Here is a 13,700-nt window from a genome sequence, read left to right on the forward strand (position 1 = left end):
ATTTTTGTCAGTATCTTTAATTTCTTATTCCTTCATACTTAGCTATTTAATATAAGGTGCCTTTGTACAAAAGTTATTTTAAAATTCATGTCATTCTTTGAACTGTTCTGAGATGTGGTTTGGGAAGTTTTGAATGTGGTTTTAGTATTAGCTAAGTTAAGATTCCTACGTGTAGGCTGTACCTGAAGCTTGTCTTTGATATGTCCCATTGTTTGATTTTCTGTGGTTGGCAGATGGCAGGAAAGGGGAATGAGGAGAATAAGGGAATGCGAATGGAGAGGGGGAAAGGAGGAGGAGAAGAAAGATGACATTGGGGAGAACTGTGGTTAGTGTGTGGGTGATGGTTGTGTTGGGTGTGTGTTTGCCTTCTTCTCTAATCTTGCCTCTCCTGCTTCTTTCTCCACCACTGGCTCTCCTGGAATGAGCAATTTGCCTGCCTTAACTTTTTTAATGCTAATTTTCCTTATCTGTCAAACATTGTTAAAAAAAGATTGTTTTTTCCTTCTTAATGCTTGAGTTTTTCAACAGGAATTGGGAATAAATTGATAACTGTAATTCTGTTTATTTTTTTTTTCATGTCTTGTATTCATTTTAGAGATGAACAAGAAATTGAGAACTTGAAAGAAGAAGTGGAAAGTCTGAATTCTTTGATTAGTGACCTACAAAAAGATATTGAAGGGAGTCGGAAAAGAGAATCTGAACTCCTACTGTTTACTGAAAAACTCACTAGTAAAAATGCACAGCTTCAATCCGAATGCAATTCCTTACAGTCACAGTGTGATAAACTCAGCTGCAGTGAAAGTGAGTTGCAGAGTCAGTGTGAACACCTGAAGCAGACTAATTCTGATTTGGTAAGTGTAATGGGCTGAAGGAGTTAATTTGTAAAGCAAATTACTGAGTTATCATCATTGACATTCATTTTTAGGTATTCTCTCCTGGTGCATCTTGTCAATTTCAAATCCAGTAGGAGAAATGCAGATATACTTCTCTATTTCCAAGCCACTTAGAAGTCATTTAATGACACAATAATCATTTTTAGCCATAAACCACTGTTATTTTGATTTTATAAGTAAGGAAACAGGCTTTTCTCATGCTTAACCAATTATCTCATTATGATCAAATAATCTGTCTCCTCACGTTTGTAAAATGGACTTTTTAGTCATTTAGTTGTGAAAATAAGATTTCTTTTCTAAAAATGATTTGTAACTGAACATCTGTGGCAGTCACTCCAACTGACTTCCAGCCTCAGTAGAGGAAAGAGGAGGCCAAAAGGTGAACTCTTAAGTGCCCCTCCCTGGGGAAAGTTCAGATGAGCAGTTCTAATGCCTTAATTGATATTTGCTTGGCACCAAGCCACTCAGAGGGAAGGCTTGGGGAAGCAGTGTGATCTAGTATATAAAGCACAGTCCCAGGAGCCAGAGGACCCAGATTCTAATTTGGACTTTGTGACTTTCCTGCTGTGTGACCTTGAACAAGTGACTTCAATTCCATGTGCTTCAGTTTCCCCAACTGCAGAATGGGGATTCAGTACCTGTTTTCCTGCCTACTTAGACTGTGAGCCCCACTTGGGATTGGGTCACGGACTATGTGTGACCTGATTAACTTGTATCTACCCCAGTGCTTAGAACAGGGCTTGATATATATGCACATAAACATATACAACTACTTGGCCTCCCTTTATTTTTTTATGTTAAGTGCTTACTATATGTAGTTGGGAGAAGACATACTTTGACTCGTTGCATTTTTAAGAGAGATTTGAGTCCTGATCCTGGAAGGGTAGGACACAGGGGAGGCTTGGAGAGGTGACCCTGGAAGGGCACAGAGCACATGGAGGGACCAGAGAAGATCCTGGGGGGTTAGGATAGCTGCATGGTTCAGGATACAGAAGTTAGGGCTCCAGAAGTGTGGAGTACTAATGTTGTGGAAAGTAGAAAACGTGGTCCTTAGATGCAAGCAACTAACAATCTAAATGTCTTAGAACAGTATTAAAAGTTGGAATTAATAGGCAAACCTTACAGTTGATTTTTGTTTTCCTTCTTGAATATTTAGGAAAGTATACTGCTAAAAGAGAAAGAACTTCGAAAACAAGAAGTTCAGACCCTTCAGGCTGAACTTACGTCTCAACAGAAAGAAGTAACAGCACTAAATACCCAAGTAGAAGAACTAAAAGATGAATTAGTTACTCAGCGGCGTAAACATGCTTCAAATTTCAAGGATCTCACCAAACAACTGCAGCAAGGTTAAAAGTATTCTATATCTCATTTTGTATGAATTGTTCTATTCATGAGACCTTTCCTGAGATTGCTGTAGTGCCTCCTGTAAAATAGGCATTAATCTGTTTCAGAGATTATCAGTAGCATACTTTTTTCATGTTAGTTTGTTTCCCAGTTCCAACTAAGTCAATTTGATGTTTAAAAGGTTGCATGTATTAGGAATGAGTAAATAGTTGGAAATAAAATGCTTGCCAGAGCCTACTTTCTGTAGATCTCTTCAGTAATCTTGGAAATAAGAGTCCTTTCAACAGTCAGAAATGTTAGTTGAATGAGAATGCATCCAATTTCATACATTTGAACTTGGCATTTCCATTCATCACACCTGAGTGGTAATATTAAAATCATATTTGCCTGTCACATATTCACTTAAGAATTTATGTGGCTATCCAGTGGGATTGTTGCAGAAATGATTTTGACAGTTATTAATCACTTAACTCTGAATTGATGAGGGAAACAATTATGATTGTATTTTTCACAATATTTTCCCTTTGGTCTTGTAGCACGCAGGAAATTAGATCAAATTGAGAATGGCAGCTACGATAAAGAAGTCAGTAGCATGGGGAGTCGTTCTAGCTCATCAGGTAAAACAACATATAGCTGTCATCCTGTTAAGAAATTCAGAAAGTTGTCCCTTAAATGAAATTTTGAGCTGTAATTGTTTAATTTTAAAATGAATGAATTTAGGTATGTCCTTCAAATGATTTAAACTGTCAATGGATTAAAAATTTTAATTCCTAATAATAGTGTGTCAGTTCCTACATTTTCCCAGTTGACCCAATGTACCCCATAATATATGGTCCTTAAAAATGTGGCTGATTCAAAGGATATTTTTATCTCATAGATTATTGGAGCCTATTCCAGTAACCTCTGGAAAAGTAATATGGAATTTCTTTATATGCTACATATTATAATGGCAAATGCCATGGAGCCTTTGTTTAGCCTTAAATTAATTCAAAGCATTAAAAACTGAAGGGTGGTAGTATAACATTGCATACAGGATACTGCAAAAGTAGAAGTGTTCCCTGCCTCTAACAGTCTAAAGAGGGAGACAGACATTAATTTAAACACGTCTCTTCTCCAGAATCTTCTCTTCCACCTAACTTTCCCATCACTGTTGACACCACTATCGTCCTCCTTGCCTCTGAAGCCTACAGTCCTGGCATTGTCCTTTACTCCTTGCTGTACTTCAACAGTAACGTTCATTATGTGATGAAGCTTACTGTTCTTTCCTCCCACAGTGTTTTCTTTCCATTCAGTGGCCACATCTGTAGTACAGACTCTTGTCATACCCTGCCTGGACTACTGTGTCAGCCTCCTCACAGGTCTCCAGCTTCTCTCCTCACCAATTTACATTTCACTGATGTGCATTTAACTTTAATTCTGTGTATTCTGATGACTTGACACCTGTCCACATGTTTTGTTTTGTTGCCTGTCTCCCCCTTCTAGACTGTGAGCCCATTGTCGGATAGGGACCGTCTCTATATGTTGCCAACTTGTACTTCCCAAGCGCTTAGTTCAGTGCTCTGCACACAGTAAGTGCTCAATAAATACAATTGAATTGAATTGAATTGCTCACGTAGTCTCAGTCTAGGTGTGGAGAAGACTGAAAGGGATTTACTTAGCTGTAGGTCTCAGTCATACTTGTGTATATCATTAAATGATGCAGGTCGTATTCTGGGGTACGTCTTTTCCTGTGCTGAAGGACTAAAACTTCCAATTCTTAGTGTCTTAGCATGCCATAATTGTCTCATATGCTGCTATTTGGTACTGGTCTCATCAATTTGGGTCATGATTTTTTTGATTGTTAACCAAGTGACATGTTATTTTACCATTTTTAACTCACACCTGACAGTCATTATGTATTACAAGCCAACAAAGCCTTAATACTTAATATTTTTTTCTCATGCAGGTTGCTTTGATTATTCTGATCCAAAATAAATTTAAAAAATGAGTGGCAGTTTGCTTAATTAAAATAAATATATAAAATCAGTGGTGTTTTCTCAGTGTTTACTCTGTGCGGAGAACTGTATTAAACTCTTGGGATGTCTCCTTAATTTATCATATTGTTCTCCCACGTGATTAGTTCAGTGCTCTGTACACAGTAAGAGCTTAAATATGATTGGTTACAATAGAGTAAGGAGACATGAACCCTGCTCTCAAGGAGCTCACTCTAGCAGGGGAGACAGACATTAAAATAAATTACAGGTGGAGGAAGAAACATGTATAATGTAATGTACATAAGTGTTGTGAGGATGGGGAGGGGGAGTACCTATGTTCTTAGGGGGTATAGGGTCAAGGACATAGGAGACACAGGTGGTGGGGAAGTAAGATGGGGAATTGAGAGAGGTTAGTCAGGAAGGGTTCATGGAGAAGATGCAATTTTAGTAGGCCTTTGAAGATGGAGATAGTAGTGGTCTGTCAGATGTGAAGCGAATGGCTGTTTTAGGCAGATGGGAGTGAACGAGGGGCCAACAGTGAAAGAGACGATAGTGAGACATAGTGAGTAGGCTGGTTTTAGAGGAGTGAAGTGTGTGGGCTGGGTTGTAGTGGAAGAGGAGTGAGGATAACAAGAGGGGAGAGAGCTGATTGTTTAGATCATTTAAACCACCAATGCTTGGTACATGAATCCTTAATTCAGTTGGAGTATATGTATGTTGTTGCTGTTTGATTAGAAGTGGTTTATCTTTGGGTTATTAAATTTGGAAGGTTATGTTTTTCTATGCATTCTTGTTAAGTTTCTCGCTTTTGCTGTTTCTCAGATGTTTCTAGATCCTTTTGGGCTTTCAAGAGTGTTGACGGAAAAAGACATTATTTAAATAAACTTAAATTCATGCCACTCCCACATTGTAATGATTTGAGCTAACCAGTCTAGATGAATAAGTGCAAACAGAAGTCGGCAAGACAGTTAAAAAATGTAGAGGTGAGGGGTGACTAACTTTATCCGGTTGAAATCCCATTTCTTTTTTTATAAAGGATCCCTGAACGCTCGGAGCAGTATAGAAGATCGATCCCCAGAAAATAGTGGCTCTTCAGCAGTGGTGGACAACTTTCCTGAAGTGGATAAGGCCATGTTAATCGAGAGAATAGTGAGACTGCAAAAGGCTCATGCCCGAAAAAATGAGAAGATAGAATTCATGGAGGATCATATAAAGCAACTGGTGGAGGAAATTAGGAAAAAAACAAAGTATGGATTACTCTTGTATGAGTTTCTTAATAGAATGTCAATGAGCTTGTTCTTACATTGAGTGAAATGTATTTTTTACAGATGAATTCTGGTAAATTAACATCTATAACTCTAAACTCAAAGATTATGTTTTCATTGAGGTATATTCTTGTTTTCCTTTGTGCCTTCAAAGAATTAAAAGAACCATAATTTCAGCTTGTCCTTCTTGCTACATGAACACATTCATATTGGCAAATATGTACTGCTGTGTGACAGTAGAAAAATCAGGAAAGTTCTCTTGGCCTTAAGAATAAACCTACCTGAATCCTCAAACACAGCCTTGTTTTAAGACAAAAGCACTTTTTTGCATAAAAGGAGCTGAGAATCAATAATCAATGGTATTCATTGAATGCTCACTGTGTGCAGAGCACTGTGCTACGTACTTGAGAAGAAAAAAGTGTTTACATTATTTTATTGATTCTAATAACCTGGAATATTGAAACTGAACAACAATTAGCATTCTGTATGTTTGCAGGTCATTGCAATTTTAAATATTAAACTACAACCCCATTTGTTTGAAATGCAAGAACTGACCAAATGAGCTTTGAACTAATTGTGGTCAGATTATATGGCATTTTTATTGAAGAATTTTATAACAGAAAGATAGATTATTCTAATTATATACTATTCTGAATAAAATAATAACAAGGATTTCAGAGTTCTAAGTAATTCTTGTATACCAAACAGACCAACTGCAATTTAACATCAGGAGTCATCTGAAAATAAATAATACTCTTACTGTAGTTTTGTTATAGTTTTTTAATTTTGGTAGATTTTATGCATATATTGTAGTTAAAGTCTCAAGCACCAGTGACACCCAATTTTTTTTAATTTACAGAATAATTCAGAGTTACATTTTAAGGGAAGAAGCAGGCACACTGTCATCAGAAGCCTCTGATTTTAATAAAGTCCACTTGAGCAAGCGTGGAGGTATCATGGCGTCTTTGTATACTTCACACCCAGCAGACAGTGGATTAACTTTGGAACTCTCTTTGGAGATTAACCGAAAACTACAGGCTGTATTAGAAGACACCTTACTAAAGAATATCACTTTGAAGGTATTAATACTTTGCTCAATAAACATTTCAATGAAACTTGTTCTCTGTCTACAGAAGGAATGAACAGTTTAATTAAAATGTAGCACATCTATTGTAGCTGAAATTGCCCAGGGTAGGGAATGGGGGAGTGCAGTTTTCCTCTTGGCTGCTTTAGCCAAGGGCAAGCCTGACATTTGAAGAATAGTTTATTATATTTTGTGGAAAATATTTTGAACCAAGTGTTGTATTTGAAAAAACTAAGAAGTCCTGTTTTTTCCTCTCTCTTTTTAAAAAAGGAAAATCTACAAACACTAGGAGCAGAAATAGAGCGTCTTATTAAACACCAGCATGAATTAGAACAGAGAACGAAGCAAACATAACAAAAAGCTTTTGCACAGTAAACAGAGCAGCACTGCAGAAGGAGCAGGTCCTGAAGACTGGTGGTGGTGTTTGGAAATTCCTCTGCACTTAGGGTATCATGCAAGGATTTTGATTTGCTTGTTTAATGCAAGTAGTTGAACTTTGCTCTTACACTTCGTTGAAAAAAAAAGCTATATGAATGCTTTGCATTGTGTACTGTAAATAGTGGAAGCATCAACATTTTAAATTTTGTAATGTTCAATTCACAGTCTGGTGACGGATCTTAAAAATAACAAAACCCTTTAATTTGCAGGTGGTCTTACCTACTGCTAAGCATCACTACAAGGGCTTTCAAATGAGAGTTTTCCCCTTTCTCCCAGATAGCATTCTCATATGTATATGGTGATTCAGCATTTTAAAAATGGATATGCATGAAAAGGCAGCCATTAAAGTCAATAGAATACCATTTTGAATTTTCCACAAGGTTCAGTAGTTAATATTGTTAGCTGAACAGAAAGAAAAGTTAGACTTCCTTGAAGTGTCTAAAGTAACAAATGACTCTTTGTGATTGGGATGTGTGCCTGCCTTGAATTTTATCAGTTGATTTTAATATTAAGCAATTGCTGAAAGGAATAGAAACCCAGTCAGCCATAAAAAAGTTTGAAGACATTAATTCATATTTTAATGCCAGATTTGTAGTCAGCTAGAACTTTCTTTACAGTTTAACAGTTTTCCGGATCCAAGGCATTCTTTTTATAGATTACTAGTTGTCTTTATATTTGTGTATCTAAATCTGACTTCCAAGAAATGTATTTATTTTGAAAATTATTTTATGCATAGTAAGATTCATTATCCAGTCTTCTAAATTTTAAAATAGAACCTAGTCAGCAGAGTGGAGGAACACCCAACGGACTGTTGAGTTGCTGTCCATGTCTCTGTCTGTCTTTGTTTACCTGTCTCTCCCCCAACTACCTCGTTGTGAGAGTCCTTAATTTTACTAATAAAGCATAAAAAGGATCATTTAAGAATACTAAATTTTCAGAAAAACAGGGCCTAAAAGAAAACAGCATTTGGTACATTTTTGCAATATTTTATGTGACCTTAATTTTTTTTATGTTGATAGTTTTCAGTAATAATTGAGCTGTATAATTAATGGTATTTTTGGGGTGCTTACCATGTGCAGAGCACTGTATTAAGCACTTGGGAAAGTACAGTACAACAGAATAGGTAGACATGTTCCCTGCCCACAATGAACTTACAGTCTAGAAGGGGAGGTGAAATTTAATAAAGTAAATTAAGGCTGTGTACATAAGTGCTGTGGGGCACAGGGTGGTGTGAATATCAAATGTGACACTGTGTGACTTTAAAACTTACACAAATTAGATATTTAGTAGAAGATGTTTCATAGCCATTTCTTAAACATCTTTATTATCTCTATGTAAACTGTTGCACTTATGATAATAAGACTTTTCCATTGGTCAGATTAGTCCTACATACAGTCAGTCATATGTTTTTGCTTTGCCTTTTACAGCTTCTAAATAACTGAAATTTTATTCCTGTGAATTAAGGGGATTAGTACACCCAGTTCTTGTAAGATGTAGGGGCTATATTCTCTCAAAGCCCTGTGTTAAGGAAAAGTGTCCCCTAGCCCTCGGAGTGTCCGACGCTACCTGCATGTCTGTTCTGACACCATAGGGTCCTGTATCCAAACATGTTCTCGATGTTGGAAAGACATTTCTTATTTCCTAACAACTTAATAGTCAAAGCATAATGAAAACACGCGTACTGGAAAAACTACATGTACGCCTTCAAATTTCATTACATTCATATCATTGTTACTGGGCTGCTGTTGTTGCACAGGCATGCATTTTAGTGTAAAAGCATTCCTTCTGAAAGAGATGTACACATTTATGAACTGCTTAAACTCTAAAAAGTAGAGCTAATTGGGTACATGCCAGTTTAATGTTTGCTAAATTCTAGTGGCAATACTAAAAGAAGAGATCTCCTCAGTAAGGAAATATCAAAATGAGTGGTGTCTGTTGAGTGTGTCTTTTTTGCCCTGTTTAGACTGTGTACTTATTTCTGTTAGCTGTGTCCCTTCCTGCAGTGACTCCCACTTAGTCACCAGCAGTGACAATCCTCACGAATTGCCCATTGATAAAGGTGTTCAGACAACCTGATTACCAAACCTTTAGGTAAATGGGGGAAGAAGGATTAGCATCTGGCTGGAAGGCAAGCTTTACCGTGCTGTCTGTCTCCCCACCTCCTCTCCATCCAAATTGTAGGGGCCAGACCTATGCAGGGGTTGCTGTTACAGCTTTTATCATCACATATCCAGAAATGAAGAAAATTGAGTGAGTCATATTAAAGTTTACTTAAAAATAAAAGTTGATAAAGATGATTCTGTTGATTACACCATAATGGATTTTGTTCAGATTTACAAATTGAAAAGTAAAGAAAACTGTGGAGGATATGGGCAATCATACTTTTTTCACTTTATTTTTGATCTTAAATATCGTCACTTTTTTCTTAATGTCCATGAGCCAAAAAAATCCTTTAAAGCCACAATCCCTTGTATTGCTCACGGGAATTTCAAGTTGAAATGGAAAAGGATCATACTAGTATTTACATTTTAAATAAATCCACTTGAACTCAAGTTGGGTGGGGCCAGATCTAACTTTCAAAGTCGTTAGAAATCCTGTGCTTTAATTTTCACTGCCCATTCCTTCAAGTGTACAAAATGATGTAAGATAGCAAAATGAGACTTTTCGCTTGCCTCGTATATGCATAGCACGTACATTAGTATCATGTTTAAACCAATTGTTATTGAAGGTTGATAAATAATAGTATTGAAGTTTCTCTCCACATTGATTCAACATGTAACCTTCGCCTCTTTTCGAGAAGTAAAACAGGTAGATTTGAGCATGAGGTGAGTCATTAACCCTAACATGGCATTTTAACTAGTTTCTCATAAGAATCCAATACTTTGTCTGTGTCACCTTCCATTTCAATGTGGACAGTGTGGAAATTTTATTTTGGGTGGTGTTTGTAAATACACAAGCCACCCAAAATGAAATTCCTAAATTGTCCAAGATTACATTAACCACACTAGAAGGCAGACTGCTCTCACTTAGTTGCAGCAATGAAAATAGGTATCAGATATTAATGAGAAAATAGGAAAAATGCCACTTGGGCAGGCAGCTCACCTAATTTGCAGTTTTGCCAATATTACCAGTTTGCCCAGGTACATAATGTGGGCTATATACATTTTGCAGTTATAGCTGAGCATTCATTTTTGTCTAAACTGTGAAGGATCATGTGATCATTTATGTATACAACTCATGCCTATTGGTTCAGAAACACTCCTAATCCAAATCACTTATGGGTGAATATTAGCAAGCCACATGTTACAGTAGAAGGTTGAGAGAGAATGGCCTGAAAGAACTGTGGAGAAATACAAAGCATTTACTTCTTGACTTATACAGATAGAGCAGCACGTCATCACAGATGGTTGTTAGAGGCCCAGGAGACTCAATCCACATGTGGCATTGGATTACCATTCAGCCATCTGTGTAATCCATTTTGAGAATTATTCCTGTTTCTCAAGTGGCATGAGGGTAGAGTTACTTACTCATTGTCCATTTTCAGCTAGTCTACCTTTTTTTTTAAAAAAAAAAAATTTTCAACACCAAGCTTTTCTCCAACAGAGTTCAGACCTGGAAGTTCATATGAACTTGATAGGGAAATGCAAAGGCTCTGGAACAAATTAAGGGTTCAGGGATCCCATGGAGAATTGCTTTAGAATTTTGAAAATTTGGCATGTTTGTCCCTTTCATCACATTATGCTGTGTGCCTGATGTAGTCCATGTGATGTCACATGTCTCCTTACCCCGTATTTGCGAGGACCATCTGTGGCCATCCTATTTGTGTGGCTAGTAAATAGCAGCTTCATTTTATATAGGAAAACTACTTGGAATGAGGGTGATAGTTCAATAAATTAGCAGGAATTTGCAATAGTTCAGTCTATAACTGTTCTTCTTTTTAAAAAAATTAGGAATCATTGTGTATTGCCTCCGAATCCTATTGATTTATTACTGAAGAGTGCATCGAATATTGTTGAAATGCTTAGGATTTTTTTTGCAATGCAATAAATGTTTTATACAAATTTTTACATGAAGATTTAGGCCCAAATTTGACAAACATAGTTACTTTCAATTCTACAAATATTCTAGGTACTCTTTATCACCATGGTAAAAAACAACAACACAACAGTGCTTTTTTAAAGTTCAGGTTGTCATTCAGAATGTTTAACTGAGTTAGCGATTGTTGGCATTGGTAGCCTGAAAGCCTTACTTTTGACATGTAGAGAATATATACCTGTTGGTGGCACTAAAAACAAGGATTCATGATGGAATACTAATGAAGTTTTTCAAAAGTGAAGGCTTTAAAGCTGAAGAATAAAGTTAGTTTTTTTCCCGGAATGGAATTTTTTTTAAGTTCTGTATTTATCCATTGTTTGCTGATGGTAGTGAAATCTGTTTTGTCTTCAAAAATATGTATATCTATGTGTATGTACAGATAGTGCCTCTTTGATTTAACTGTTTATTTGTAGATATGTTTCTGTACAAATGAAGTTTTTCAGAAGTAATAACTATACATTATGTATATAATGTACTATTAAATAAATAACTTATCAATTTATATTTGACTACGTATGCTTTTGAAACTGTCTAAATTAGCATTACAAATTTGTATGATTAATTTTGACTTCTGGGTCATTTTTCCTGGGTTTCTGACTCACTTTTACTATTTGGCCTACAAACAGGGTTGGCCTAGGTTTGCAGTGAGCTGAACAAAGCAAGCGCTGAGTACAGTGCTCTGCACACAGTAAGCGCTCAATAAATACAATTGAATGAATGAACAAAGCATTTGCAGCCCCAAGTCCCAGTAAGACCCTCTACTATCTTGCTCAGGATTTTTAGTACAGAGTTCAGATTTGAGTTTTGAACAGAGATTTTTTTGGGTTAGCATTGTATAATCATAGATAATAGCTGCTTATGATTTTACTTTAATACTAGAACTTCCTTTAGTATTACTACATTAATAGTAGTAATTGTATCTAGTGCCTACTCTGTGCAAAGCACTTGACTAAAAAGCACTGGGGGGGAAGTACACAGAGAGGATATAAAAAATAACAATCAATGGTATTGAGTGCTTACTGCATGCAGAGCACTGTATGAAGCTCTTGGGAGAGGACAACAGATGCAGCAGAGTTGGTAGGCACATTCCCTGCCCATAACGAGCTTACAGTCTAGGTAGGTGATATAAAAAGGGAATGACCAGATGTCCTACCCACAATGGGACCTACTGAGGTGGAGTTAGGCTTTGGAAACATTCCTCCTAGTAATAATAGCACTTGCCATATGCTAAGAATGAGGTAGTAACAGAACAAATATCATAAATCTGTCCCACATAAGACTCAGCCTAAGGTGGAGGGGGAGTAGATATTAATCCTCATTTTAACAGATGAGAAAACAGGCACAGAGAGGTTAAGTGACTTCCCCATGGTTAGCAGCAAGTGGAAGACTGGGATTAGATCCTGGGTCTCCTGACTCCCCATCCCATGCTCTTAACACTAAAGCCATGCTATCTCTGAAACACAGCTACTGGTACCAATGGGTAGTTTACAGTCTAGAGCATATGTATAAAATCGCAGAAGATGGGCATAAATACATTAAGGCTATGGGTGGCTTTTAGGTTGATATGAATGGGAGTGTTGGGAATTAACTGGAGAAGGCTGCCTGGAGGATGTGGAATTTTACGAGGGCTGTGAAGACTGGCCTTGCAGATTTGTGGGTGGAGGGGTTTTCTATCAATCAATATACAATCAGAGCTGGGACTGGAACCCAGGACTCCTGATTTCCCATCCCAAAGGTCATGCTTCCACCCCAGTGAATATTTACAAAAAGGTGCCAGCTGGAGGGAGAGAAGAGGTTATTAACACTGGGTGAGAATCCTGTTGGAATGCTGGTTAAGTATGAAATGGTCAAATGAAGAGCTTTGGGGATTTCACCTCCATGATGGAGTTTCAACCGTCATACCCAAGGCAGCTGAAGTTGTGGAATTTCCCTAAACTTTCCAGAGCTTGTTTGTCCTTCTCTAGAGCAAATAATAGATGGGTCTTCAAACCCATTCATACATACGTTCTGGTCTGCTGGGGGCTATTTTGGGTTTTCAAAGATTTCCCAATGGTGTATTTTACATTAGAAAACTAAAGCACCTTTTAAGGCACTGTTCTGATCACAATGAAATTGTGTGTACAGAGTTTTCTCCTGTTTTTAAAGAACATTTGTTTAAAGAAAGGCAAATAAAGTTACACAAGGGGCAAAGAGCAAATAAGTCCTGAAGTTGAAAGTTATGACTCACCTATCAGCCCCCAAAATACCTCATTATTTAGTAAGTCAGGTGATGATTGTGGTTTTTTTTCCTTTACCCTATTCTATATTAAATATGAGTAATACAAGCTGATCAGTCAACTCATTTTTGAGGTATTGGTTACCTAGTCTGTGAATGATCTCTGCCTCCTCTTTCTGTTTCTTTCTCTTGCTACTTGCCCTTTGATCTTTATGCTCTTCATTAGCCCCAACACTACAGAATGGGTGAGGGAAGGATGAGAAAATAAAATTAAATCAGTTATTTTGCCAGTGGAGGAGGAGGAGGATGAAACTATTGTCTAATATATAGTTTGGGGATTATCTGTGCATTTCAATTTTCCAGGCTTTCCTTGTTCTACTCTCCCATTGGCTC

The 13,700-nt window shown here is 37.0% G+C and overlaps 1 protein-coding gene across 1 annotated transcript in view; it reads left to right on the top strand.

Moving 5' to 3' along the window:
* CCDC186 (coiled-coil domain containing 186) overlaps positions 1-11,594 on the top strand; it is a 41,397-nt gene extending 29,803 nt beyond the window's left edge. Inside the window, exons 11-16 of the mRNA XM_038758571.1 lie at positions 596-851; positions 2,050-2,239; positions 2,774-2,854; positions 5,247-5,457; positions 6,335-6,554; positions 6,830-11,594. Coding sequence (XP_038614499.1) covers positions 596-851; positions 2,050-2,239; positions 2,774-2,854; positions 5,247-5,457; positions 6,335-6,554; positions 6,830-6,913 — 1,042 coding nt within the window. The 3' untranslated portion in view covers positions 6,914-11,594. The remainder of the gene's footprint in view (positions 1-595; positions 852-2,049; positions 2,240-2,773; positions 2,855-5,246; positions 5,458-6,334; positions 6,555-6,829) is intronic.
* Positions 11,595-13,700: the final 2,106 nt, after the last annotated feature.

The sequence above is a fragment of the Tachyglossus aculeatus genome, chromosome 16 (genome assembly GCF_015852505.1).
Source record: "Tachyglossus aculeatus isolate mTacAcu1 chromosome 16, mTacAcu1.pri, whole genome shotgun sequence".
NCBI lineage: Eukaryota > Metazoa > Chordata > Mammalia > Monotremata > Tachyglossidae > Tachyglossus > Tachyglossus aculeatus.